At 40.9% G+C, this 27,411-nt stretch overlaps 2 protein-coding genes and 1 long non-coding RNA gene across 8 annotated transcripts in view; 2 read left to right on the top strand and 1 right to left on the bottom strand.

Annotated features, from left to right (window-relative positions):
* The window catches only part of phactr3b (phosphatase and actin regulator 3b), an 89,317-nt gene extending 73,081 nt beyond the window's left edge, over positions 1-16,236 (top strand). For 4 of the 6 annotated variants that reach the window (XM_044182235.1, XM_044182253.1, XM_044182268.1 and 1 more), the window contains 5 exons: positions 11,033-11,088; positions 12,756-12,817; positions 13,024-13,164; positions 15,252-15,328; positions 15,703-16,236. In XM_044182235.1, coding sequence (XP_044038170.1) covers positions 11,033-11,088; positions 12,756-12,817; positions 13,024-13,164; positions 15,252-15,328; positions 15,703-15,718 — 352 coding nt within the window. In that variant the 3' untranslated portion in view covers positions 15,719-16,236. Of the gene's footprint in view, positions 1-11,032; positions 11,089-12,755; positions 12,818-13,023; positions 13,165-13,573; positions 14,442-15,251; positions 15,329-15,702 lie in introns of those variants that run through there. The other 2 variants (XM_044182244.1, XM_044182284.1) reach the window with 2 other exon arrangements.
* A 4,233-nt stretch (positions 16,237-20,469) lies between these two features.
* On the top strand, positions 20,470-27,389 carry LOC122869467. The gene is made up of 3 exons (XR_006376326.1): positions 20,470-24,190; positions 26,283-26,320; positions 26,459-27,389. It is a non-coding gene; the product is annotated as an uncharacterized LOC122869467 (long non-coding RNA).
* Positions 24,801-26,944, bottom strand: LOC122869402. The gene is made up of 2 exons (XM_044182377.1): positions 26,582-26,944; positions 24,801-26,003 (listed from the first exon to the last, which is right to left on the bottom strand). Exons 1-2 carry the CDS (start codon positions 26,942-26,944, stop codon positions 25,623-25,625), a joined length of 744 nt encoding a protein of 247 aa, XP_044038312.1. The 3' UTR covers positions 24,801-25,622.
* Positions 27,390-27,411: the final 22 nt, after the last annotated feature.

The following is a 27,411-nucleotide window of genomic DNA, read 5'->3' on the forward strand; positions in this document are numbered from 1 at the left end:
GGCGGCTTCCTCCTTAGCAGAGGTGTTCTCTGCTGTCTCAGGATGAATGAGATCTCCAGAGCTTCTCCTGAGCTTCTCCTTCGCCTCTTTCAGTAACTTGCGGCGAGAGGAGGAGGAAGACTTGACCGCTGGAAAAAGGGAGCGTCCCTCCAGTGGAGGAAAGTCCTGCGTATCCAGGATGTCAAACCTGTTGAGCCAGCGGGAGGTCCTGATGTGAAGGTGGAGGAGGCAGGCACTTTGCACCATGTCTGTCTTTACAGGCTACAATCCAGTGCTCCAGTTGGCATGGAGTCGAACTCACCGGAGCCTTCTCACCACCTCCGCCGACGAGTGACTGTGCATCCACTGGGGCTCGCCACGGAGTGGAAATGTCCATTGCTTTGGACTTTGCACCCATGAGGAGCCATGGATCTTCAGGCTTAGCTGAAACGGTTTCATGCTCCAGGCCGCCAGTGTTGATGGAGCCGAGCCAAGGAAGAGTGGGATCATTGTCCAGTGCTGGATTGGAGCAGTCAGGGGAGTGAGATGGGATGGTTGCATTCCGGCTTGCACAGCCTGAGGGGCTGAGGACTGCAAGGTGTTTTGCCTGGGCCGAGGCGACAGTGGAGAACTCCAGGATGTGCTTGTCTTTTTCTCTGAGCTCGGCTTCCAGACAGGCGATACTTTTCTTCAGCTTTGAGACGGCGCTATTTAATTACGATGACCTTATATAATTCAAGGTCATCCCATTTTTCAAATACTAATTGGCGAATGCATGCATGGAGTTTCTTGAGCAGCCAGGTAAATCTCTCTGGTGAGTATAATGCCGTTTACTATTCCGATAAATAGGCTAGCTAGCTAGCTAGTTAGCTGTTGGACTGTGAGAGAGATCACCCGGTTGCACACGCAGCCCTGTTTCACAGGCACATTAGCTGTTTTGCCCGACTCTCTTTGCCAAGGCGTTTTTGTAGCGGCTGCGCCTATAGTGGTGCGTTTCAGTGTGATCGCCCCTTAAAGCACACTTGATGCTAACTGCATCCACTTTCAGACATGTTACGTAAATGTGATGGCCACTAAAGGCTTTATACAACTTTAAAATTATATTTCTATGAACGGTATTCAACAATTGTATCATGCAAGCCAAAATTCTAGGGGGGGGCACAATTAGAGCGGGGGAAATTGGGGGTCCTTCCCCCCCAAAAAAAGAAAATAATGATGCAATTTTCTGCAATTTGACATCACTAAATCAGTTTTTGTAGCTCAGTAATATTCCACTTTATATTATATTAGATTATATTAGGCAAATGCTGTGTATTTATTTAGAGATTTTCATGTCAATTATTTGTGCTGTTATGGTTATTGAAAGTGACATTCACTTATTCAACCACTTCTTCACTAGCTTCTACACTGCTGCCACTTTTCTTGAAAAAGAGTTAAATCTTGTCTGCTTCACCCAAAAAATTTAAGGGGCATAAATTCACATAAAGACTATATCCACAATGCAAATTAATTTAGAGACCATAGATAATAAAGTCACAGATGAAAGAAACCTGCCAACACAGATGCTCCATTGCCAATAAATGCTCAGACTGAGCAGTAGTAACCTATTTTCTAACTACTCAGTCTCATCATCACTAAGTACATATAACCTGTAACCTCACGTGAAGTTACACACACTCATATAACTAGAGAGAGAGGGTGAAGCAATAATATCCAAGTGAAGGATTTCCATGCCTATTAACATCTGTCTGCAAGACTCCGAAAGGAATCCATAACTCCAAATTCTCTTCCTAATTGCATTTCATTTTCACACGTTTGAAAAAGGGATTGATGCTCCACTAACCACTTCAGCAACACACCGTTAAGTTGTAGCCTACATCTCCTCCAGCACTGATGCGTAACAGAGTGCTGTGTGCGCGCGTACCTGCTGTTGCGAACCTATTTCATCCTGTGACTTTTGGAAGAAACCAATACGATTGGGAAAGGGGATGTGTGATGTTTTTGAGGTATGATCTATGATGTAATTAGAATGTGTTTGACTCCTAATATAAAATGTCCATAACTACATATTATAAAAAATAATAGTAATAAAATAAAATATAAAATATAAAAAAAATCCAGATATCACAAATCTGGTGGGCCACATCACCCACCAGATTTTGGCCACTGGTATTCAACACAATAGCAGTCTCCAGGCAACTAAGGCTGTCAGATGGCAGCTACCTGCTCTTCCTTACATGTTTACCCTTACTGGGATCACCAGTTTCATAATCCCTGTCACCCGAGATTAAATATTAATGCATGCTCTGCTCTGGTTTTCCTCCCAGTTTTTTTCCCCTCCTGTGGGCAAGAAAACTAATTTAGACAAATGATCACTTTCACAAAATCCAGAAATGTCTGAGTGCTCAGCTTTCACAATAGTGAAAAGCACAGTCATGTCTGATACAGCAAAGATCTGGCCTACTTTACTTAATTAAAGAGGATACACAGTGTAATTGTTTGAGAAACCAGGCCCAGCAGTACCAGCTGTTTCAGACCAGCAGCAAAACATCAAAATTCAATGCCAAGCCAAGTCGATCTGATTAATTCTCTAGGAGGAGTTTGTTAAAGTATGGGCTGCTTAGTTGAAGGCTAATTTCCTGTTGCCAGTGGGTGGCGCAATGACTAATATTCAATATTTGCCTGTAAATTATCTTCACGCTCTTACCAAACATGAGGTTTGGGGCAGATTTGACCATGTACACTCAGGTTACAGCAACTTCCTGTGGCATGGCAAAACATCGACATTAGAAGCTATGCCACGGACACGCTATTCAACGAAAACTCACAAGCTTCACAATATAGCATCATCAATGTCTTAAGGCTTTTCTGCCAAAATGTGAAGTAGATCTGGTCATCCTGCTAGGAAGAGTACTTCTAAGTATAAAACATGTCATTTCCTGTTGCCAGTAGGTGGCGCTATGACTGAGTGAATTTTGGCATCTAGATGTCTTCAGGGCGGGACTGTTATCAAACATGTGAAGTTTGGGGCAGACGTGACCATGCACACTCAAGTTACAACTACTTCCTTTTTCATGGTGAAACATCAAAATTCGCCACCTCATAATGGCCACACTGGAAACTCAAGCTTAGAGCAACTTTTCATCGTGAAGGTCTTTAGATTACTCTGCAAAAATTTGAAGTTGATCTGATAAATTCTCTAGGAGGACTTTGTTAGTTCGAAGTATGGAGCCTATAAATCGCAAAAAATGACCACTAAATTCAAAATGTCCAACTTCCTGTTAGGTTTAGGGTATGGGTCCAAGGCATGTAGATGTCCTCAGGCCAGGACACTTATAAAATATGTGAAGTTTGGGGCAGATTTAACCAAATACAGTCAAGTTACAACAGCTTCCTGTGTCATGGTAAGACATCACAATTCGACGCCCCGCCACGGACTCAAGTTCGATGAAAACTCTATATACTATACTGTTTATAGCTTTTCATTGCAAAGGTCTTTAGATTTCTCTGCGAAAACTTTAAGACAATCCACTTCAGGGTGGAACCCTAAATATGTCATTATAATGTGAAAAATATCCTATTATAACAAAATGAAAAATCTTCACTTTAAAGGTAGTCTGTGTAACTTTTGCTGAATGGTGGCCACAATGGCCACAAGTGGTAACTACGGCATAATGGTAAAATCTACAACATAGTGTAGATTAGTGTAGCTCAAATAGAGCGTCATAAAGACAACATTAGCCACCGTAGACTACTAAGTAAGGCTGTAGCAGCAAAAGTGTATTGAATTAAACAAGGGTATTTGTGTTTTATTGCTTATGAATTTCATTTTTCATTTGTCCGAAGAATTATTGTTATTTCTTCTTTAAAATGTACATAATCTCACTTTTCGTTCAAAAATGTTTACAAAGGAAAATAAAGGAGAGATTAATTTATTTAATTTTCAAAAGCAAATCCCCATCAAAATATTTCTAGTTGATTATTTAATTGGGGTTAAGTTTGTCACATTGATTATTATTATTCTTAGAATTTGTTTGTATTTATTATTAGTATTATTTCATTTTTTTAAATTTATTTTTATTTTATTTTAGCTAACAGTGCACAAGTATTATATGTAAAACTTCAAACACACACAAAACAGCAGCATAAACAAGGTAAACAAAAAAATAAACTGCAGCTGTAACATTGCCTGAAGGAGGTTCTTCTTTTAAAAGTGCAGCAGCAATTGAAAGCATTTCTTTCTTTGCCTATAGGACATCACTATGTCTACATCTGCAAGTCTGGACTCCTACTATTTCTTACCTTTCCTGTAGCTATCTTAGTTTGATAGATGTCAAACTGGTTTGACAATGACTGAACAGCTCCCCCCTGCAGATAATCTGCAGCCGGCTAAATGTCAATCAGTGTGTTTGTGAGTAAGTCACAAGCTATTTATTTTATCATTTAAATGTTTTATAATTTGTGTGTGTGTGTGCAAAGTCTATTTTGCAGCTACGCCAATGATTATCACAGTTGGGTGCTGTTCTTGGTTACAAATTTTAATTTTTAGTCACTTTTTCTCATTTTTTAATATAACATATTAATATTGCTGAATGTTAGTGTGTTGAAAACCCTCTGAACCCCCCACCTCCACCCATTGCTTTAGGTGTGAACATGTCTGTAGTCAGCTGAGGTTTAAAATAATGATGACAGTGTGTAGTTTTTGTCTCTGTGGTTTAACACGAGGAACGTTTCTCTCGTGATTTGTCTCTCCGGTTTCTATTTGTGCCTTTATAGAGAGCAGCATCACAGCCGGGCATCAATCCAATTACAGGACTGGAGTTGGCAGATATTGTGAAGCAGTTGGAGAGACATAAGCACCGGATGACATAGCCTGCACATATATGGCATGAAATCCTAAAATTACATGTCACCACTATAGACCGTCCCTGTCCCACGTGCAGTAATTAACATTAGGCAAAGGCTTTTTTCTAGGGATCTAGCTGTGAGTACCCTCTAATTGAAATGTCAAAAGTCTCAAACTTTAGCACCGTCTCACGAAACACTGGTTGTTTTTCTCTCCTTTTTAACCTCATGCCTTATTAGGGTTAGATCACCAGTGATCAGAGATGTGACCAGAGACATATGTGTCTATTTTTGTTTGCTTGTTATCCACTGCTACATTTTTCAGGCTATAAATAAACAGATACAGTAGGGTGTACATTTGTTCTCCCAGTCTGGCCATTGTCCATCTCCAGCATTGATTCTGGCTTCCCACTTGACTGTAAGAGTGTTCATTATGTAAACAGAATCAGAAATTGATTTTTAAATAGATAAATTACATCTGCTATGTTGGCTCTATTATTTTAGGACATCAATGTTTGTTAAGTCATTTCAGGACAGTTAGTGTACTTTGACAGGATAAGAAAATCAACTCAGATTTCTTTCAACTGATGAGCAGTTGGCACTGCCATCAGTGTATGAATGTGTGTGAATGGGGTGAATGTGATATGTAGTTAAAGCACTTTGAGTAGTCAGAAAGACTAGAAAGGCGCTATATACAGTAAGTACAGTCCATTTGCCATTTAATTTTTTAGCCATGCTAGTGGCTCTAGGGATGGCAATGTTGGTCTGTTGGTCCGTGCATCCGTCCGTCCATCTGTCGGTCAGTCAGTCCGCCACTTTGGTCTAGACTTAAATATCTCTATCTGTTGGATGGATTGCAATTACATTTTGTACAGATATTCATGTTCCCCTTAATTCAATTCAATTTTATTTATATAGCGCCAGTTCATAACAGAAGTTATCTCATTGCACTTTTCCTATAGAGCAGGTCTAGACCGTACTCTAATATTATTTACAGAGACCCAGCAAATCCCACCATGAGCAAGCATTTGGCGACAGTAGCAAGAAAAAACTTCCTTTGAGAGGCAGAAACCTTGGACAGAACCAAACAAGACTGCCGTGTCTGTTAGGTTTTGAGAGAGAAAGAGAGAGAGAGAGAGAGAGAGAGAGAGAGAGAGAGAGGTTTTGGGGCGGGGGGTCACAATGCAAATACCACCTAGAATTATTTTTAGAGAATAGTAGAATTGTAATTGTAGTGTTAATATTAATAAATTAATAATAATAGTAATGACAGCTATAGGAAAAATAATGTCAGTATTAGTAACAGAGCCAATAACAACAACTGTAGTAGCAGTTGTCGAGCAGGAGCACGGGGTAGCAGGTGGCCCACAACCACAGATCCAGACTCTGCAGCTCCGGAGGCGGAAATACCTGCGACAGAAGGAAAAAGGAGAGAAACAAGAAAGCACAAAACTACAGGAGAGAGAAGATGTCGAGTTAGTAACATGCAGTAATGGGATAAAAATGCATACAGATGGAGAAGGAGAGGAGGAGAGAGGAAAGAGGTGCATCATGGGAAGTCTCCCAGCAGTCTAGGCCTATAGCAGCATAACTAAAGGATGGTTCAGGACTCACCCAAGCCAACCCTAACTATAAGCTTTATCAAAGAGGAAAGTCTTAAGCCTACTCTTAAATGTGGAGATGTTGTCTGCCTCCTGAACCCACATTGGGATGTGATTCCACAGGAGAGGAGTTTGATAACTGCAGGGTCTGGCTCCCATTCTACTTTTGGAGACTCTAGGAGCCACAAGTAACTCTGCATTATGGGAGCGCATTGTTCTAGTTGGATAATAAGGTATTATGAGATCTTTAAGATACGATGGTGCCTGACCTGTAAGAGCTTTGTAGGTGAGGAGACGGATTTTAAATTCTATTCTGGATTTTACATCCTTTAGGATAGATTTAATCACTTTTGATGATCCTCTAGTGCCATCAGTCAAAATTTCATTTTGGTTTATGACCAAATGCCTGAAAAACAAATGACATTCCCATTAGCCTCAACTGTACTTTTTGTTTTGTGCTAATTTAGCAAATGTTAGCATGCTAAAATTCTAAACATTATACTTGCTTAACATCAGCATGTCATTGTCATTGTGAGCAACGGTACCATTTACCTCAAAGCACCGCTGTGCTTAAGTACAGTAGACTCTTACTCTTATTTTTTATTGGTAGACTTAAATTGAAAACTCATAATGGATATGTGCTTTAGCATACAGAACCACCTGAAGTTTGTTCAGTATGAAAGTTTATGGCTTATGTAAAGCAACCTATAGTGTTTTGAGGCTAGACCATGTTATTTGAAGTTGCCTCCTCCACAGTGTGCTCCCAGTGGGTTGTTCAAGAGCCAGACATGATCTGTGGACCTATGCTAAAGGGCAAAGCATCTGAGACAAACAACTGGCTAGATAAAGAATTGATTCTTGGTTTCATGTCTGAGTCTTTGAATGTGTCCCATTCATCTATCATCAATAGCACAGTGAGCCTTTGAACAATGTGAGTTTTAAAAGGTAGTGGGCTCTTGAATGATTTACTGAGTTTTTTCATAATTTGAAATTTAGTAATGGGTGCAGTAATATATATCCAAGCAGCATTTTCCTTATAGCCACAGTCTTTCATATTCATGTGACCTACGTCTTAACAGTGGGAGACATCCAGGTCAACACTTAAACAAGTCGTGAACCACAAGCAACTTACATAAACGGCAAGTTTCTGGTAGGCTAATATTAAAGAGGGTTCCTTTAATTATTCCTGGCAACTCCCCCCCAACTGCCCACCTGCACCCCATGTCCCCCAGGCTGTCCTGGGATCATTCAGACTCCGCATCTGACTGTGGCACTCCTGTTCTCAGACTCACTGAGGGGAAGGAGCGAGGGATTAGGACACATCTCAGTGGACAGTAGCAGGCAGCCACCCGGCCCGTGGTGCCTGACTCATCCCATTCTCCTCGACTTTTTGTGGGCTGACATTCCCATCAGCCCCTGCTCTTACAGGCAGCTCATTGTTTTGACATGCTGGTGAGTTCTCTAACAAACGAGGAACTTTTACCTCTGACCAAGCAGAGTGGGTGAGTACTGGTGAAGCGCAAATCGCTGCAGGAGGCTGTGACTAAAGGCCCAATAGGATTGTTAGGCAAAATAGAAACAGGCTGACTAACTCTAGCTTTTATTGTATATGGTTTTTGTGTTAAATCCATAGCACCTACATTTTCTAATGTAAAATACATCTGATGCATCTTTTTGGGTTAAAGAGTGTGGCTGCAGCGGATTTGATTCACTTTGTGAACTGAGGTAAATGCTATTGACCTGAAATGTTTTCCGCTGAAGACCACACATCCTACTATGCCTCTGCTACATTTAGCACATCGACTCTCCTCAGCTTCCAATATTGCCATGTCTGTGGTCCTGTTTTGCAATCCCTTAGTGGTCCCAGTTAGAACTGAAGCTGTCACAGGACAGAAAGCTTATTTTAGATCTGCACTCTTCGGATGTCAATTGGATGTCAGAACTCAGTCACTTGCAATGCTGCGCCCAAATAATTTTCCACATTCACATACTACATAATTTTCACTCACATATGTGATAATACATAGAAAATAGTCCCAAAAAATGCTCAAGTGCATCTGTGTTTAAAAGACTATACTTAATTATCAAGCCTATGCAAAATCATTGTAAAGCATAGATGACTAGATGGCAAAATCTCCGTCACATGTATTCTAACTAGACTTGGGAAAAGCAACTGCAGGGGACAGTAAGTACTTCAGGGATCATTTTGACAATTTAAAGATGATGCCAGCTTGCCCTACTGTGAACCCAGACTTAAAAAACTGTCTGGCAACCTCAATAATTTGGAGGCTGGGGAGTTTTCCTTCTCCAAAAACGACACTGTGTACCCAGTAAATGTAATGCCCCTTTCTCGGTCAGCACTTTAAGCTCTTGTGCTGATCAGAACAATATCTGATCTAATTTTCTGCACGCCCAGTCTGCTGTACATTGTCCCTGCTGCTGATGTGAATCATAGTTTCATCTCCCAACAGTTAGAGTGGGAATACATTGTGGTCTGACCCTTTTCTGGTTGATTATGAAAGTGGATTTTATTATGAGCTTGCACCTTTTTCTCAAGTGAGTCGTGACTGATTATCTTTATTGAACCCCTGTTTATTCAGGGAAGGGTTGTTCTGTGCACTTATATTGTGTTCAGCAACACTTTGCATCACATTAGTGCATGTAAATGTGGTTACATCTGGGGGCTGTCCAGTAAAGCTACTTTTTTTCCTTTTGGCAATTGGACAGCATATGATCAATTCTGATCTACAAAGGCAAACAGCAGTAGTTGAGAAAGAGAGTAGGAAGTTTTCAGGCTGGCTGGCAAACAGATAGAATGCCTAATGCCTTCATTTTATGCCTTTTTTCAAGCTGATTATTTTACCCCAAAATCATTGTAATAGAACCTACATAATATCTAAAAACTATTGATACTGCACTCTGCCTTTGGATAATCTTGAGTGAATGCAGAGAAACTGAAGTATCTACCAACAAAATGTGTTCCTTGGCTTTCTTGTCCATTTTAACTAGTTTGTTTAAGAAAATAAACTTTATTTAAATTATTTACAGTCCAGACCTGAATGAAATGAGGAATTAAATATATCTCTCTTTTGCTAATTACACTACAGAGACAAAAGCTATGATGACAGCTACTGAGATCTGCTAAGCTAGTTAGCATTAGCAGCAGTTTAGCTGGGGTCTTCATGATGATTGAATTTACAATAGCTACTGTCTCATTAAGTTATGTAGAATAAATAACTGTATTAGCAAGATGTTATAAAAGCTAAATTATAGAGTGGTAGACAGCGGTTCGACCCCGGCTTCCCCCAGCCCACATGTCGAAGTGTCCTTGGGCAAGACACTGAACCCCAAATTGCTCCCGAGGGCTGTGCCTTCGGTGTGTGAGTGTGTATGAGTTATTAGTTACCTTGGACTGATGAGCACTTACTATGCCATCAGTGTATGAATGTGCATGAATGGGGTGAATGTGATATATAGTTCAAGTGCTTTGAGTAGAGTTGATCGATAAATAATTAATCATTTACTATGACTTAAGTCAAAAATGCCAAACACTTGCTGGTTGGAGGTTCTCAAATGTGAGGATTCTCTACTTTTCTCTGTATTATAGCTTTGCAAATAAAATATCTTTGGGTTTGGTACTGTTAGACAGACAAAGTAAGCAATTTGAAGACATCAACTTGTGTTCTGGGATATTCTGATGGGCATTTTTCACTTTTTTTCTGATAAATCAGAAAAGATAAAATAACTGACAGACATATAATGAAAATAATCAGTTGCAGTCATACTCTGTACACAGCAGCCATGAAATGTTTAGGCTACCTGTCCTGCTGATGCTCCACTCATTATCATCTGTTGTTCAATGATGCAGATATTGTATTTTCTTTATGTTTGTTTTCTCATTAAACATCTTCAATTTACTACAACATACTACTATATCACATACACATACATACTATACTATGCATTTGCGTTATACAGATTGATAGAAGGAAAAACATTGAGTTTAGGTGGGCTTACCTTTACTACAAGCCTGGTTATATGTTTTTCAGATAAAGCTGTCCTACTACTGTATTGAAGCAGCATGGCTCCCTGCTGCAGCATGTTAGTGTGTGCGCGCGCGCGTGCGCGGGGAATCTCCTCCTCAGTCCCACCCCTTCCTATTAATATTCTGCATGTGGTAAAAAGGAGGCAGGATGTGCTGCACCACTCAGTCCACTCAGAGCATAGCTCAAAGCGCTCAGCATCCTCCACACCGTCGCCGCTCCCCTGCTTCTGGTACATTAAAAACAAAGGCAAAGTCTTTCTTCTTCACCGAACTGGCTCTGACGCGTGATATTAATCGCGCAGCCTGACTTTCTTCCCGATGTGGAGCCTTAAATGTTATAATAGGCCTACCAAAATAAGCCGCTTTTTGGACTCGAGGTGGGACGCGGTGTTTGCTTTTTGGATGTGCGGAGATTGGCGCTCTGGACACCGGCTCAAGCATCCAAAGTGCTAGTAGTAGTGAAAAGACTGACAAGATTTTGTGCCAAGGGGGTTGAAGAAAGAAACCCCAGCAGTGTAGGAGTAAAGATGGTCCAGAACGTAATTCTGGTGTTTTTCCGCAGGAGACTGAGCCAGAGGCCGGCAGTGGAGGAGCTGGAGAGTCGGAACATTTTAAAGCGTAAGTAGGCTAGTTCAATTCAGTTTATTTATTTATACAGCGCCAATTCATAACAGAAGTTATCTCATTGCACTTTTCCTATAGAGCAGGTCTAGACCGTACTCTATATAATATTATTTACAGAGACCCAACAAATCCCACCATGAGCAAACCATCGATAGAGCTTTATATCGCCAAATCAAAGAATTATTATGATTAGGCCTATATCTGATGACCATCACGATTTCGATAAATCCCATTATTGGACGTTCTGTATTCTGTAAATGATCAACTATTATAATAATTAGTTTGTTTATAGTTTGAGTAATTTTTCAAGCAAAAACTCCAAATATTCTGTTTCCAACTTCTCAAATGTGAAGATTCCTTGTTTTTTTCTGTATTATATCATTGTAAATGGAATATCTTTGGGTTTTGGACTGTTGTTCAGACATAACAAGTTTATTGGAGACATTACTTTTGGCTTTGGGAAATTGTGATGGACTTTTGTTTGTGTGTTTAGATTAATCAGCTCTACTTTTTTGTTACATATTTGCAGAAGAATATTCAAATATAGACATCATGGACAAATTACACCCCTAACTACAAATCCTCAAAATCTATAATATAGATTATAATAATAATATTCCTACTATTTTTATACAGACTCTCAGTCATACTAAGTAGTTAGTTGACTGTAGTCCTTGTTGTATGTTCTTGTATCTTCCCCATGGGGATTTTAACTCATATATAATTTAATATTATTTAAGCTCCTTGTTGAAGCAATGACACTGTTATATTCAGAGGAATAGCTTTACTTCCATACGGAGAAGGTGTCAGATTGTAGCACTTCAAACTGTGAAACTAGTCTGTGAAACTAGTTATGCTGTCCTGACAATACAGAACACATTTGTCCCACATTTGTAGTGAACTGTGTCTTCCAGTTGAGACAGGCCACCTGTGAGCTCTGAGCAGCTGTCTGTTTCATCACTGACCCCGTCTCTCCCTGCATAGGAACATGTGTTCAAGCTAAACACAGCCCTTTGCAATCAGGACACTAACCCTGAACCACAACATATTTATTGACCCAATCTCACAACCACAAACAAAGCCTTTTGTAAAAACGAAAATGACTGAATCATGTGTTCCTATTGCACTGCGTTCACCCAAAGAGTGAAATGTACTCAGACTGTGACAGGTGCCAGCCTCATTTTAATGCCCAATAGCTCCAAATTTTGGGGGGAATGAAAAAAGTGATTAAAAATAAAGGAAGTGACTTTTAGTGATCTTTCTGCAATATCTAATGAAGATAAATCCTATTAGTGCTGTAATCTTCCCGGATCTCACTCTCTAACTCACATTCAGCAGTTATCCAGAGTTGAAGTCAGTCCATGAGTCCTGTCCTCAGCACAGCTGCAGACTTGCTTACTTAGGAGTATTGATTATGAGGAGGACCAGACATATTGGCTCTGTTAATCACAGACTTCATCAACTGTACAGTTCCATGAAATAAACAGTGACAGTGTATTTACTTGACATTTGCTACAATCTGAGCATCTCCAAATAGCCTAAATATTTCTGATTAAAGTGATTCCCATTTGATCTTCATCATAAGGGAAATATAGTCAAAGTAACTAAATGATTTTGACTTGCTTTTTGGTTAGAATATTTGTCTTTCTTTGTGTCAACAGAAAGAAATGATCTGACAGAACAGGAGGAGAGGAGGGAAATCAAACAGCGGCTGAACAGAAAGGTAAGCGGCTGCAGTGATCAGTTTCCTAAAATTTAATCCATTTAATCCCACATGTTGGCGACACACCAGGCCTCACAGGGACTGTCAAAACAGAACCTTAATACCCAACCTGCTGTTGTTTTTAATATTTAGTTTCTATCACCAATCTCTTTGGTGATTGAATGCATTGATAAGCTGTTGAGCTGACCGTTATCTTTATTATCCAGCTGAATCAGCGGCCGACAGTGGACGAGCTGCGGGACAGAAAGATCCTCATTCGTTTCAGTGACTATGTGGAAGTGGCCAAAGCTCAGGACTACGACAGGCGAGCTGACAAGCCTTGGACCAGACTGTCAGCTGCTGACAAGGTAGCTAAAAAAAAACGTCTTTCTGGTGTTTTTAGGACAGATCAGCAACACTGACCTTTTAAAATGCTATGGCAACGGCGGCGCATGTAGATGCAGCAGCTGCTAGCTCCTTCAAGCTCCTTCAAAATTCACTACATTTTTGTTTTCATCTGTTTGGGGTTTTTTCGCCTTTATTCCTGAAACATCATTGAATGATGTCTGATTGGATTTGATTCAAAGGGCTAAGCCAAAATTGTTCAAATCGACTGGATCAGAAGATTTTGACTATGGCAACGGCTGTGTGTGACCTTCAAATTCCACTAGCTACATTCTTGTTTTTCATTTGTTTGTTTTTTTTTCATTTTTTGACTTTATTGCTGAAACACACAATACCTATGACAGTAATACATCATTGTTGTTATCGGAAAAGGAAGCCAGGGTTTGGATTAAAGAGCAGCGGACCTTGAGTCAGATCAACCAGACCAGGCAGGCACCACGGCAGCTGCTGTGATCACCCAGAAGGAGAGGAAAGAAAGCCGGGATAGGAGCCATGCTGGCGCAGCTTGGACTTAAGGCTGCTCCTGGCTAATGTCCGGTATAGACGAAATGGGACTTAGGCTGGCCAAGCAACGGGAATCAGATAATGTTGTGGCTACATCTTTACAGAGACTTGCTTCATCAACATCCTGGATCAAGCACTCAACAGGCAGACAGTTTTCCGAGCTGACAGAGTGCAAGACTCCGACAAGATGAAAGGAGGAGTCTGTGTTTACATCGATGATGGTTGGTGCTCAAATGCAGGCAAAGTGGATGGACACTGTCTTACAAATGTAGAACTTTTTATGTGAAGATGGAAACCATATAGGCATTACTATCTCTATCTGCTGTTTACATTCCATCAGACACTGCAGAATTATTTTCTGGGTGTATACATGTAGGCTATGTGTATACATATATAAATAACTGTATATATTGTTTTATTTTATTTTATTTATTTTATGTTACCCTATTTTAATATGAATTAATTATCTCTTATGTTGTGTGTGTAGCATAAAGGGACTACAAACTTTAATTTCATTATACAACCGTGTTGTAAAGTGATAAATAAATTGCCTTGTACCTTATATTTGAAAATAATGCAAGAATTTGATTCAGTGGCCATGTTCTGGCATCTTTTGTGAAATAGACCTGTGTCTGCTTCTCTCCAGGGTTTTTGCAGGTCTTGAAAGGTCTTGAGTATCGAATTCAGTTTCCTCAAAAAAGGCCTTGGAAAGTATTAAAGTCATAAATGAAATTTACAAGTCTAAAATGTTTTGTATCCAATTGCATGCTGTAAGAAGTTATACACTTAAGAACTAAAAGTGGGACTGTTGAGACAGTGGCTTGTGCTGCAGGAAACTGTTCAATCCTTCTTTGTTTCCATCAGCACACATCAGACCTGCAGCAAACGCTGTCACTACTGCAGCTTACTGTAGCTAGGAAGCTCATCATCTCATAATGGGCAAGTGAAGTTTTTAGTTTTTAGCTTTAGTAGATTAATTTGCAGTATATGAATTATGATTGATGAGAAGTTTTTGTATTGGTTTATGGTTATGCCACTTATCTAGGTACAGGTCACATTAATTGAATTGATTATATCACTAGGAATTATTGTTATATACTGAGAAGTACTGAAAAAATGTGTTATGATAAATTTATTCTAGGCCATATTATCTCCTGGTTTTTACTTTGGTTGAAATTATCATTATCAACAGGTATTAAATTGCATTCTATGTGGTATTAAAAAGGTTTTAAAACATCTTAAATTTAACTTGATGAAACCTGCAGAAACCCTGTTTCTCACAATTAATATTTCTAATCAAACCTGGTTGCCACATACTTTGATTGTGGGTTTGAAAATAGGTTAATACTCGCAGTACTTGAAATCATCATCATCACCACCGCCTTTTCTTTGACATAAAACCCAGTGACTCTTACATAATCAGCACCTAAACAACAGATGTTTCTCCATTTTCATAACATCCTCATTTGAGCTTCACCTGAGTGACTGCATCAATATATGAAGAGACAAACCTGGGTTTACGCCTGATGTTGCTTTTGTTCCGCAGGCAGCGATACGGAAGGAGCTGAACGACTTCAAAAGTAATGAGATGGAAGTTCATTCTTCAAGCAAGCATCTGACAAGGTCAGTTTCAACACGTATTATCCTTTTTTGCTCTTTTTGTCTGCTTTATTGTTAGTGGATGATATCTAAGAGGGGTCAGTGTGACGTTGTGCCAAGACAAAGGTGCATTATCCAACAGTTGCACATCTGCAACAGCTGCAACTAGGCCCCTTGAGATGAGAAAGTTGCACCACCTCTCCACTATAATGAATTTCTGCATATATTTAGCTTTTGTTTTTCCTATGTCAAGACTGTAGCTAAAAAAAAACCTGAATTAGTTAGGTTGTGCTTACGCAAGGAGAGGCCATTGGCTGCTTGGGCTAATAATAGGACTTTTGATTGATGATTGAATATTTTTGCCCACGCTCACACTTTCCCTGTTTTCGCCCTTGCAGGTTCCACCGGCCTTAGCAAGGTTTCTTCTGTGAAGAGTTGCTGATATCTGGTTCTGTCAGAAGATCTTGCACGGAGTCTTCCAGTGTCCTGCCCCACAGTCAGTGGATGCCCTGGTATTGGGTACCAGCGAAACTTGGAGGCTACGTAGACGTGGAGCTGCCAGTAGACGTGGACGCATGCCGCAAGCTCCACTTCTGCTCAGAGGAACATGACCTTAACCCTCACTTCACCTTGTCAGAGGAGCAGGAAGAATCAAGGTCATATATTTGCCATAGACAAGCAGACTTTTTTGTAAACACTCTTTTGAATGACGTCCTTTTTGATGCCACAAGGAGGAAACGTGCATTTGACTGAGTCGACCAATCCCAGTCCAGTATCAGTAGTCCCCAAGCTCTGTCTGAGTCTCACTGTTTCAGTTGATGATGTGTTTCATATCAACAGTATAAACAGAAACCTTGTCTGTGTAAAAGACAAAAATACCTTTGTAAGCACTATTTATTGTATGCACAATACAGGTTTTCAATTTGTAACAAGCTTTGTTTGTCTTGTGTATAGCGTGATTTTGGTGTGTTTTTCAAATCATATAACAGAAATGTGTGATATTTAAAAATATGATTTTCTCACAAAAGGTCAGAATTAGGGTGATAATTGCTGACTATCAAATGGGTTGTAATTCCTTCAGATTTTTATTTCATCACTTTTGTGCTTCAGTAAGCAGATAATAAAAATGTAGTGAAGTTTACCTGGTTGAATCAGATCAAGCAGCAATTAGTTTACAAATACAGACAGTGACCTGTTTCTTCATGCTGTGTATTATTCTCTGACAAATGAGGACAGGCATCATTTGTAGGGCATTAAGAAGGTTAGTTAGGTTAAATTCCCCTCACAAGTTCACCTGACTGCATTTGTTCAATTTGGAGCGAGTTGTTGTTCTAATAACGGTGCTGCTAAATCACACTGGCAGAGGAACAAGAATTAGAGAATTAGAGATTGTGTCTTACTGCAATGTGGCATCACACTTATTATTCCCAGACAAACATTAAAATGATAGGTACTGTAGGTGCACGTGAGGTCATTGAAAAGTCTCTCTGAGAAGGTAGATATTAAAATGTGAAAAAAAACAGACGTAACCCTGGTATGGTAACATCTCTGTTCAGAGTGGCACTGCAGTTTTTAATCTTTTCTTACATTAACATGCATGTTATGTGAGTCACATTCTCCATCCTCGCACTAGTGGAGGAACATATGGCAGCGCCCTTTTAAAATTGTACTGTACTTGCTGTCTGGAGTAATGAAACGAGTGGCTACTGACCTAGGTGCGGCGGCTGATAGTGGGTAGTCCGGTCCAGAACAGCCCGGAAACCTGTGGAGGTGTGTGTGAGGAACAAGGCATGCTCTCATGAGCGTGAGGGGGATGTCCTGACTTCCGGGTGTCCCTCAGATGGATGAAGGCCAAGGGTAAACACACACACAGAACATAAGTTTAGTAGTTTTTTGCCAACTGTAAGCGTGATTTTCTGGTTCAAAAATAGGCTTTGGATTATAAATCATGTCACACTTTAGTCCATTCTTTTTTTTCCCCCCCATACATTCCTAAAAAACATTTTTGCCAGTAATTTAGCTGCACTGCACAAGAATACACAACATCAGTTACTCATCAACACCAAAACAAAATGTTGCTTCTACAAATATATATTCATGAGGAAATCAGTCATTTGCTTGAGAAAAACAATGAACAATTACAAGTGACAGTTTTTTTTATTCCAAAAACACACAGACCATAATGGTGTAACTCATAATCACTGGGATGCATCAAGTTTTACATTTCAATCCCAGCCAGCCCCCAGAGCAAACATCACTATTGAGCATAATGTTGACTCCTAATATAGTTACCAGCAACAAGCACAAGATGAACATCCATACAAACAAGCACCGTGTAAGAGCGATGAAACCCAGGCAGCCCCTTAGAACTGAAAGAATGCGCGTTTCTGGTACTGTAGAAGGTTTAGGAGAAACAATGATATTTCATTCTGCCGCTCAGCAGGGACAGGAGGTTATGGCCCAACTGGAACTGGAGATGGTTGCAATCCAGCAGAGGCAGGACGTGGCCGCTGCAATCCAGCAGGGGCAGGAGTGTGCTGCAGCTCAGGCAACTGCTGCAGCCCAGAGAGTTCAGGAGGCAAGGCTGCTGCAGGACAACAGGGAGCTCAGGAGGTCGCTGCCGCTGTGCAGGAACTGGAGACCGCCGCTGTGGCGCAGGAACTGGTGTCAGCTAGGCTGCCGACTGGGGACCAGGAAGAACAGATGATGGCTCTGAGGCGCTGGGCAGCTGAGTCTCATTACGGTTATCTTCCCACATCTTCTGACTCCTCTATATACTGCAGCAACGTGTCCATATTCCTGACAGCAGAAACAGAAACTGTGTGTGTGTGTGTCTTCTTGACACACACACACACCTTCAACATTCCAAAATGACTCGGCCTCTACTGTCAGTGGCACGCCGCTTACTAGTCCCTTCCTTACTTCTGATGTAAGCAGGAAGCAAGTCATACTGATATGATCTCCAAATGCACAAATCTTCAGGGCTTTATCTCTGACGTGATACACAATCATAGCCATCCCACTTCTTGTTATCCTGACTGATCTTACATCTCCAAGCTTTCTTCCTACAAACTTTCTGACCTCATGTGGATCCTTGAAAATCCCATTGTTTGACTGGAATCAATTGAATTACTCTTCTTCCTTTTCTTTTTATTTTCAAATAGTCTTGAGTCCTCATTTGCAATTTCGCACTCCGATTCCTCCTCTGACTCAAAAATCGCAAAATCCAAACTCCACAGACGGAAAAGGGACACAAAGACTCTAGAACTCACAGATACAAGAACCCAGGGTGCTTGACAGAGATACAACAACAAACTGACAATTGAACAAAGGAAGGACACAGACTAAATACACTTAGGTTAGGGAGACAACGAGACACAGGTGAAAACAATAAAAAACAGGAAGCAAAACTAAAAGACACTTGAGGGAAGAAGGCTATTTCAAAATAAAACGTGAAATAACAGAACACAAACCAAAAACCATGACACACAGTAGTTTTTTTTAATAAGAGATGATGCTGTCGCTTTAAGGGTCCATTAATGTAAGAGTCACGCACTGTCTTTTAGTTTAGTAGTCAATTAAGAAAAGCTCAACAAAAGGACTGATATTTACAATGTGCATTTATAAGGTTTCAAATAGGTGAAAACAAAACATTCAACCTACAGTACATGGATCTCAAATAGTGGAAGGTTTAGAAAAAAACAACGGTGGGTTGAGTACATTTGCTCAAGTACTGTACTTTACAGATTTGAGGTACTTGTACTTCCCACTTTTTCTTTACTACATTTCAGAGGTAAATACTGTACTTTTTACTCCACTACATTTATTAGACAACTATTGTTACTAGTACTTTGCATTACATAACCAAGGAGTTTCCATACTAAACATATTATCATCTTATAAAATAGGATGCATTGTTATAGATTAAACTGCCCAACAAAATATAAAGTAGCTAAAATAAGCTCTACCTTGACCACCTACAATATTAAAATTATTTTTACATGTGTATGCATCATTAATAATAATCTCATAATATAATAACTTGAGTATTTTTACATTGTTGCATGACCAGTTTTACTTAAGTATAGGACACTGAATACTTTTTCCACCAATGGAAACAAAAAGCAAATACACCTCAACATTTACTGTATTTTAAATGGAACATGTAGGGTCTTAGATTTGAGCAACAGTGCCATCTAGTGTCACATCACGGCATCATCTGTCTACTTCAAATTACACACAGTGTTTAGTTCTGGTGGTTGATGAGTACATAGTGTGGCTGCAGACTAGAACTTCAGTAACCAGTGTGCATGCACATTTTAACAAATCATGCGACAAAATTCTCCAAACCCTAAACTGTGTTTTTAACCACATACATTGTAATTATAGTCACATTCACACTTTTTGAAATTTAAATCTATTATTCTATCTATCTATTTTGTTTTTGTTTCTCAAGAGATCATAATTGAACTACTTTATGGGCTTGTGTTATAGTTATTACTATTACTAGGCAGACACCATCTCCACATTTAAGAATAAGCTTAAGACTTTCCTCTTTGATAAAGCTTATAGTTTTGGGTAACTTGGATGAGTCCTGAACCATCCCTTAGTTATGCTGCTATAGGCCTTTCCTCTCTCCTCCTCACCCTCTCCATCTGTATGCATTTTTATCCTATTACTGCATGTTACTAACTCGACATCTTCTCTCTCCTGTAGTTCTGTGCTTTCTCGTTTCTCTCCTCTCCTGTCGCTTTCAGCAGGTATTTCTACCTCCGGAGCTGCAGAGACCGGATCTGTGGTTGTGAGCCACTTGCTGCCCCCGTGGTCCTCGACAACTGCTACTACAGTTGTTGTTGTTGTTGGCTCTGTTACTATTACTGTCATTATTTTTCCTATAACTGTCATTCCTATTATTATTATTATTATTATTATTACCACTACCATTACATTACTATTTTAAAATTCTAGGTGGTATTTGACTACTAATAATAAATGGTAGGTTGATTATGTGTGTTATAAGTTACACAATTATAATTCAATTAAATTCTATTTATATAGTGCCAATTCATAACAGAAGTGATCTCATTGCACTTTTCTTTTCCTATAGAGCAGGTCTAGACCGTACTCTTTATAAATATATTATTTACAGAGACCCAACAAATCCCACCATGAGCAAGCACTTGGCATCAGTGGCAAGAAAAAACTTCCTTTAAGAGGCAGAAACCTTGGGCAGAACCAGACTCAAAGGTGGGCGGCCATCTGCCGCTGCCAGTTGGGTTGAGAAAGAGTAACTTTAGATTCACTATCATATCAGCATATAGCTGTATAGTATTACTAAAGTAACTTTCTATAGTGCATCTGAAAAAAAACATAGAAATACTATTGAAAACACTATAGTAATACTATAAAAATAATATAGTATAACTATAGTAATTTCCTGAAAAAACATAGAAATACTACAGGAAATACTAAAGGAATTATATACAGTGGTGTGAAAAAGTGTTCGCCCCCTTCCTGATTTTGGGACTAGCACAAGTGATTTGTGCACTTGTGTATTCCCAAACGGGGCCAAGTGTGTCCCAACCCGCAATGCCTCTGTCTAGCTAACTGCATTCCTTTAAAAGCAAAAGTGTAGCTACATGCTGTCATGTAGGCTAATTCAAACCTTGATTCATTGACCCCAAAAGATTATGCTTAACATTTACATTAAGTGATGGGTGATCCAGTTATTTCCTCTAAAAGTGGAGTTTTAAAGTCCATAGTTTTACATATCATAGCATCTTTTGTATTGTAAATTACCTAAATAATCTGTTGTTTTTCATGTTTATTCATTTTATAGGTATTTTCTTAAGGCTGTTAATTTTGTTTGTTAGTTACATTATAAACACTGGTGCTTTTATTTTGAAAGAGTAATGCTGACAGGAGAAAAAGATGCATGGTAAAAACGGCAGGTATGTCGTCCAAAAAAAAGAAGGTTGTCTTACTTTTTGTTTGTTTAGCACCTGGCTGATAAGTAGAGCTGGGTATCGCCACTGATTTCCCTAATCAATTAGATTTTGATTCACAAGGTCCCGATTCGATTCAATATCGATTCGTTTAGGGACATTTCAGTAACAATACCAATTTTGCTTGGATATGAAAGAGATTCTCAGAGAACTAATGCTGTAAATTGTACAAGGAACCCTCTAACCATTATTTAAAATATTAATGTTTACATTAAGAATTTACCCTTTAAATCACCTATAACAGAGCTGATATTTCTCGAATCACAAAACCTCTTGTTATGAATTTTAGCGTCATTCATGCTTTAATACTGCGTGGTTATGTATCAACACTGTTTGTGAGCTTCCATCTCCTTACCTTTGGCGCATCTATGTGCTGTTTTTAGCTCAGAGAAAGAGTTCATCAAGCTGGCAGCACAACACGTGAAAGCAGCCAAATCTGTAAAGTTTCCCCAAGTATTCAAGTATTGCACCCTTGGTTCTTTCTGCACTTCGCGGCCCGAGAAAGCTTCTCCTGGAGAGGAGCAACTAATACTGGTTACTGGGGTCCCGCTGCAGCTTGGGGAAAACCGGCTACATCCCAGCCTCATACATCGAAAAATAAGTTATGGGTAAACACCACTTTCTGACCTGGGTGTTTTTTTCCTTCTCTTTTTAGCTACTTAGCTAATGTCAATCTGCTTGTTCCTTGTCTCCACGCAGTATTTTTTTCTCTCACCACACAAGTGTTTCACTCCAGCGCCCTGCCAGCGCGTCTCTGCCAGAAAAAAAACGCTATAGCCTATGGACACAAAGATCGATCTCTGATTTTATGAATCGATATCAGATAATTCAAATAATGATCGATTTGAATTAGAAAATCGATTTTTTTAAAAACCAGCCCTACTGATAAGGGCACATGGTTTGTCAATATTTAGTGTCTTATTGTGATTGATAGTGGGTGACTTTATATCATCCTTTTGTAGTTTTGCTTAGTTGGAGGATGAGTGTGTAGGCTAGCAAGGATGCTGTGTTGGATGTATCTAATTCCAGTCATGTTAACAAGCAATTAGCATTCCTTGGCTTTGTAACATGTGGTCTGAAGAAATGCTGTACTACTGAAGTGTGCATTGCAGTATCTACAGTAGGGGAGAATGGGTAAGACAAGCCAGTGGGTAAAATGAGCCACCCCCTGTATCTAGGTAACCATAAACAAAAGTAATCATGTGACCAGAAATTGAGGAAGTATAGTTCACATTACTCAATCCATCTTGGACTCAAGCACATGGAGAGAGTGGTAAGCAAAACAGAGCAAAAAAATGTTTTTGTCATGCCAAGTGAATTCATCATGTTACTCATGTTAAGTCATCAGTCTTGTATCTTAATTAAAATAGATCAATTTTGGACTTTATTACATATTAATTTAAGTCAGCGTAAACTACTAAATAAGGTATATTATTTACGATTATAAATAATCGTGGATCTGAGACACTGTGTAAAACTGTTTTGTCAAAATGGAGTTTGTGGGGTAAAACATACCAGTGAAGTTGAGTCAATGGCTCAGTTTACCCCCAAAAGTTTAAATAGGCTACATATGTACAGAGTAACCTGTGGATTTAAGTATTATTTTCTATATTATACAGATAAGATTAAGATGGCAAGGTAGTACAAAAGAGAGACAAATAGAGGCTCAGCTTCCTTGGATGATCCAAAGAGAGCAGCAAGGCAAGTGTCAGAGGGGAGGTTCAATCGGTCTGTGGCAAAGGACCACAAGATAGACAGAATGACACCTAAGAGGTATATCGACAAAACAAGTAGCCTAAAGGAGAAGTTCCCAGAACAGGTTATGCCCGACTAGCAAAAGCTCATAAGATTTTTGATAATAACATGGAGTTTGAACTTGCCAACCACATCAAGAAACTTGCAGACCAGTTTCATGGACTAACTCCCTAAAATGCAGAGAACTTGCATTTGAGTTAGCAAGCAAGAATGGCATCCCATGCTCCTTTTACCCCTACCTTGGGGCAAGTTGTGCCAACTTGTTTTAATTTCCATGGGTACACAACAAAGTGAAGTGTTTTTTGAGCTGTAAACTAAATTATATGACTGGACTGTGATGAAACACATCAATGCTGGTGTTAATATTGACATTCTTAACAAATTTATGAAAATCTGTATTTCATGGGTTGAAAATGGCTCAACACGTTATCTACTGTTAGTCATCCTGAACCTTGCAAGGCCAATGCTGATAGAGAGTCGACCGTTTGGTACTAATTTATGTCATGACATTTATGTGTGACATTTATGACTGTTAATGCCCTCTAATCAGAGGGCACCTCCCCCTGCCTTTGAGTGGGAGTCTGTGAAACAACATTTTCAAAAATATGCAGATCGTGATGCATCATTCACAGGAGTTTATGCTAGTTTTTGCTAACCCTCTACTTAGTATTTTTCAATTTTGCCACAGTGGTTCGGACTTTTGCTTTTGACGGCTGTAGAAGCACCACCGGACTGAATTCTTTCCCTTCATAATGATCCCATGATAAACAGCAGGGCTATGGCTACAGACTGACACTCCCCCACACACACTCACCAGAGAGACTTTCAGCCTCTCTGAGCCACTAACGTTAGCTCAGCTACAACACAGGTACCACACAGAAACTTTTACAAAAGGTCCATGAATGTGCTTCTGACTGTCAAAGCTCCAGTGTGTTTCCAGTGTGGACACAGAGAGCCTGACAGCAGCTGCTCATGGCCGGTTAGCTGTCTGTCGCTCTCTCTGGTCGGTGTCTCCTTACCTCCCCCAAGGACACATGAGGCCACGCCCCCAAAAGTGTTTGTCCTTCAGTCTTTTGCTGCATTTCTTAAATGTGCTTAGGAGGGAGGGAGCTAGCAGAATTTGGGGGTAAAGTTACACTTTAAAGATGCATGTATGACTTTCACTGACTATTTCTGTTATGTTTTATGTTGATTGTGATTTAAAAAGTGAGTAATTATTTCATTTAGGTTAAATATGCTTACCTGCAGCACCCCATCAGAGCTTGTTATTTTGTCAAGATAAACAGTGGTATTTCATGATTGTATAAATAGTAATGTTAATTCATTTTCAATCTCAGTTTTACAATACACAATCTCAAAGTTGTAATTGAATATTATTAGACTTTTATAGGGTTATAGTGATATATTTCATCAGGATATTTTTGGAGCTATTATCAATAAAGCTTTGTGAACAATCAGTTGGAGAGTGAGACCATAAAATAGAAAATGGGTTGGAGAAAAAAGATATTGAATCGGGACAGCTGTATTTGCTGATCTGAGTACTCAGGAGTTGGACTGGCACAAATCCTGCAGCTAGTATTTGATGCAACTCAACTTCTATGACTTTATGGCAGATAAATTATAAATACAATCCATTTCTGGTGGGATTTATGTTTCTGTTTGTAGCAATTTCATAGATAAGTAGTGTGGAAACATGCTAACACTGTTACAGAACAGACAGGCAGGGAACACCGAGATGGAACCAGAATGTTCTTTATTTGATTACTACCAGATAGTGTAGGTATGGAGAGAGGGAAGAAGCTCTGGAGAAACATCTTATGCTGAGTAGCATAAGACGTACAGGGAACCGGCGTCGGGACAGCAGGAACATGCGACGGGACTCCTGGACCGGGAACAGACATCAGGACAGCTGGACAGGGGACTGACATCGGGACAGCTGGACAGGGGACTGACATTGGGACAGCAGGAAAGAGAGCCAGCATCGGGACAGCAGGACAGAAAGCCGGCGACGGGGCTGCAGGACAAGGAGCTGGCGACAGGAGCGGAGGCAGAGGAGCGGGCTGGACCAGTGGGTCCAGGAATCCGGAACCTGCCATTCTGGCCGAGAAGGAGGGCACGGCTGCTGCTGTGACCCAGTTGATGATTCAGCGGCTTGTAGCGACCCAGCAGTCAGTCCTGCGGCATGCTGTGATCCAGCCGGGAAAGGAGGCGACTGCGATCCAGCAGGGAGTCCAGGGAACTGCTGCAATCCAGCCGGGAAAGGAGGTGACTGCGATCCAGCAGGGAGTCCGGGAGTGAGGAGCTGCTGCGGTCCGGCGGAGAGTCTGGCAGGGGGTGCTGGCTGCTGCAATGACGGCTGCGATCCAGCAGAGAGTGATGGCTGTTGCTGCGATCCAGCAGGGAGTGATGGCGGGACTTGGGACAACCGCGGTGCCAGAACTGGAGATGACCGCGGCGCAGGTGAGCAGCTGGCCGGCGGAACTCCAGTGCAAGCAAGTTGTGGATTGGTAGACAGAAGACTGGCCAGTAGAGATGCAGGCAGAAGACTGGCTGACGAGTCACTGACTGGCGTGCCAAACTCCTTCCGGAGGAGTGTTACTAGACTGTGAAAAGATCGGGGAATGTCTCCAAGTCGTGACCATCTGTCTCCTGCCCAGCGAAGCGCCAGTCCTTCGAACAGGTAGATTAAGAGGGCCACCTTGGATAGCTCGTCGGTGGGGATTCATTTCTACGATCAGGGAACACAGTGACAAAAATTTATCACAGTCCTCTGCCGAGCCCGAGACGGGCATGAGTTGTGCAATAATGTGGGAGTAAACCTGTGGTGACAGAGTGATTGAAGAAGTGCCAGAAGTTATGGTTGGCATGGCTGGTGGTGGATGGGTGGAGAGGTAACATCGGAAACCCTCCAATGGGTCCTGGAATAGGTCAGCAGGGCTCTGTGAAAATACAATTACAACCCTGCAGTTAACATTCGTGAATGCGATGATTATGACATGTCGAGCAGGAAGAGGAGGAAAATGAAGAAGTGGTTAAGAGGAAAAAGGCCAAACGCAAGTTTGATGACTATGTTCTTGGTATGCTTCTATGAGAATTGTTGAATCTGTCTTGAGTGTAAGTCTATTCACTGAATATGTACAGGGCCTCAAGTTTCAGGTCACTTTTTTAAACTGGTAATTAATGCATGTTATAAAAGATGTTAATTTGTACAATTACAGAATCTGACGTTTGGACGAGGAAGAGGAGAACATGACAGGTAACAGTTTCCCAAGCTGTTAACATTTCACACATAAGTAGTTCTTATAGAACTGCAACATTATAACAGTTACAAGGTTAGTGCTCATTATTTTAATGACTGATGCTTCCATTTATTTTATATACTGCATCTGTCTAGGGGCCATTGTCAAGGTGCCCTCCTGTCCCATTCCACCAACAAAAGTCCATCCAGATGGGGTCTGGATAGGGCTGGGACGATTTATCGATCTATCGATTATGGAAATACATTGATACATCATACCAGTCCCAGCTCCGCGGCTGCAGCAGCCTCCTTCAGTCCCAGCTCCGCGGCCGCAGCAGTCTCCTCCAGTCCCAGCTGGATCGCAGCAGCCTCTGGTTTCCAGTCCAGAGGCCCAGACGCCGGTTTCCAGTCCAGCAGTCCTGTCGCCGGTTTCCAGTCTAGAAGTCCCGTCGCCTGTTTCCAGCCCTGAAGTCTCGTCGCCTGTTTCCAGTCCTGAAGTCCCGTTGCTGGCTCCCAGTCCCGTTGCTGGCTCCCAGTCCTGCAGTCCTGTCGCCAGCTCTCCGTCCTGCTGTCCCGTCGCCGGCCCCTTGTCCGGTCGACCACAAGCATTCCACCAGGCCTCCAGATGGGGTTGAACTTCATCACAAGACACCTCACCTGTCCAGTCCCCGGGCCGTCCGCCCGAGGTCCCCAGCTCCGCGCCAGGCCAGTTCCCGGGTCGTCCGCCGGAGGTCCTCAGCTCCACCCTGGTTCGGCTTCATGGTCATCAGCCCGAGACTCCCCGATCCACACCGATCCAAGCTCCTGGTTGTCCATCCATACGCCAGGCTCCATACTGAACTCACCTCAGCATGTGTCCGACCTCGTTCAGGACACATACTGAGTACTAAGTTTAGGACTCTCCATGCCACTCGGCATAACACTTCGTTTCTCCTGTCTCCAGCGTTTCTCCTGTTTCCCTCCAGCAATCTCCCTACCTGCCTCCAGTGATCTCCCTGCTTGCCTCCAGTGATCTCCCTCCTACAGACTTCCCTCTTTTCACACCCAATATATCTAGCTGTCATTCAATAAAGAACTTTCTGGTCCATCTCGGTGTCCCCTGCCTGTCT

Source organism: Siniperca chuatsi, linkage group LG2, assembly GCF_020085105.1.
Source record: "Siniperca chuatsi isolate FFG_IHB_CAS linkage group LG2, ASM2008510v1, whole genome shotgun sequence".
NCBI lineage: Eukaryota > Metazoa > Chordata > Actinopteri > Centrarchiformes > Sinipercidae > Siniperca > Siniperca chuatsi.

Excerpts from the sequence above, each read along its gene's own strand:
- LOC122869402 (XM_044182377.1), bottom strand. The coding sequence starts at position 26,944 with ATGAAGTTCAACCCCATCTGGAGGCCTGGTGGAATGCTTGTGGTCGAC. Across the intron at positions 26,004-26,581 it reads CAGCCGCGGAGCTGGGACTG|AGCCCTGCTGACCTATTCCA; the intron begins GTATGATGTATC and ends GTATTTTCACAG.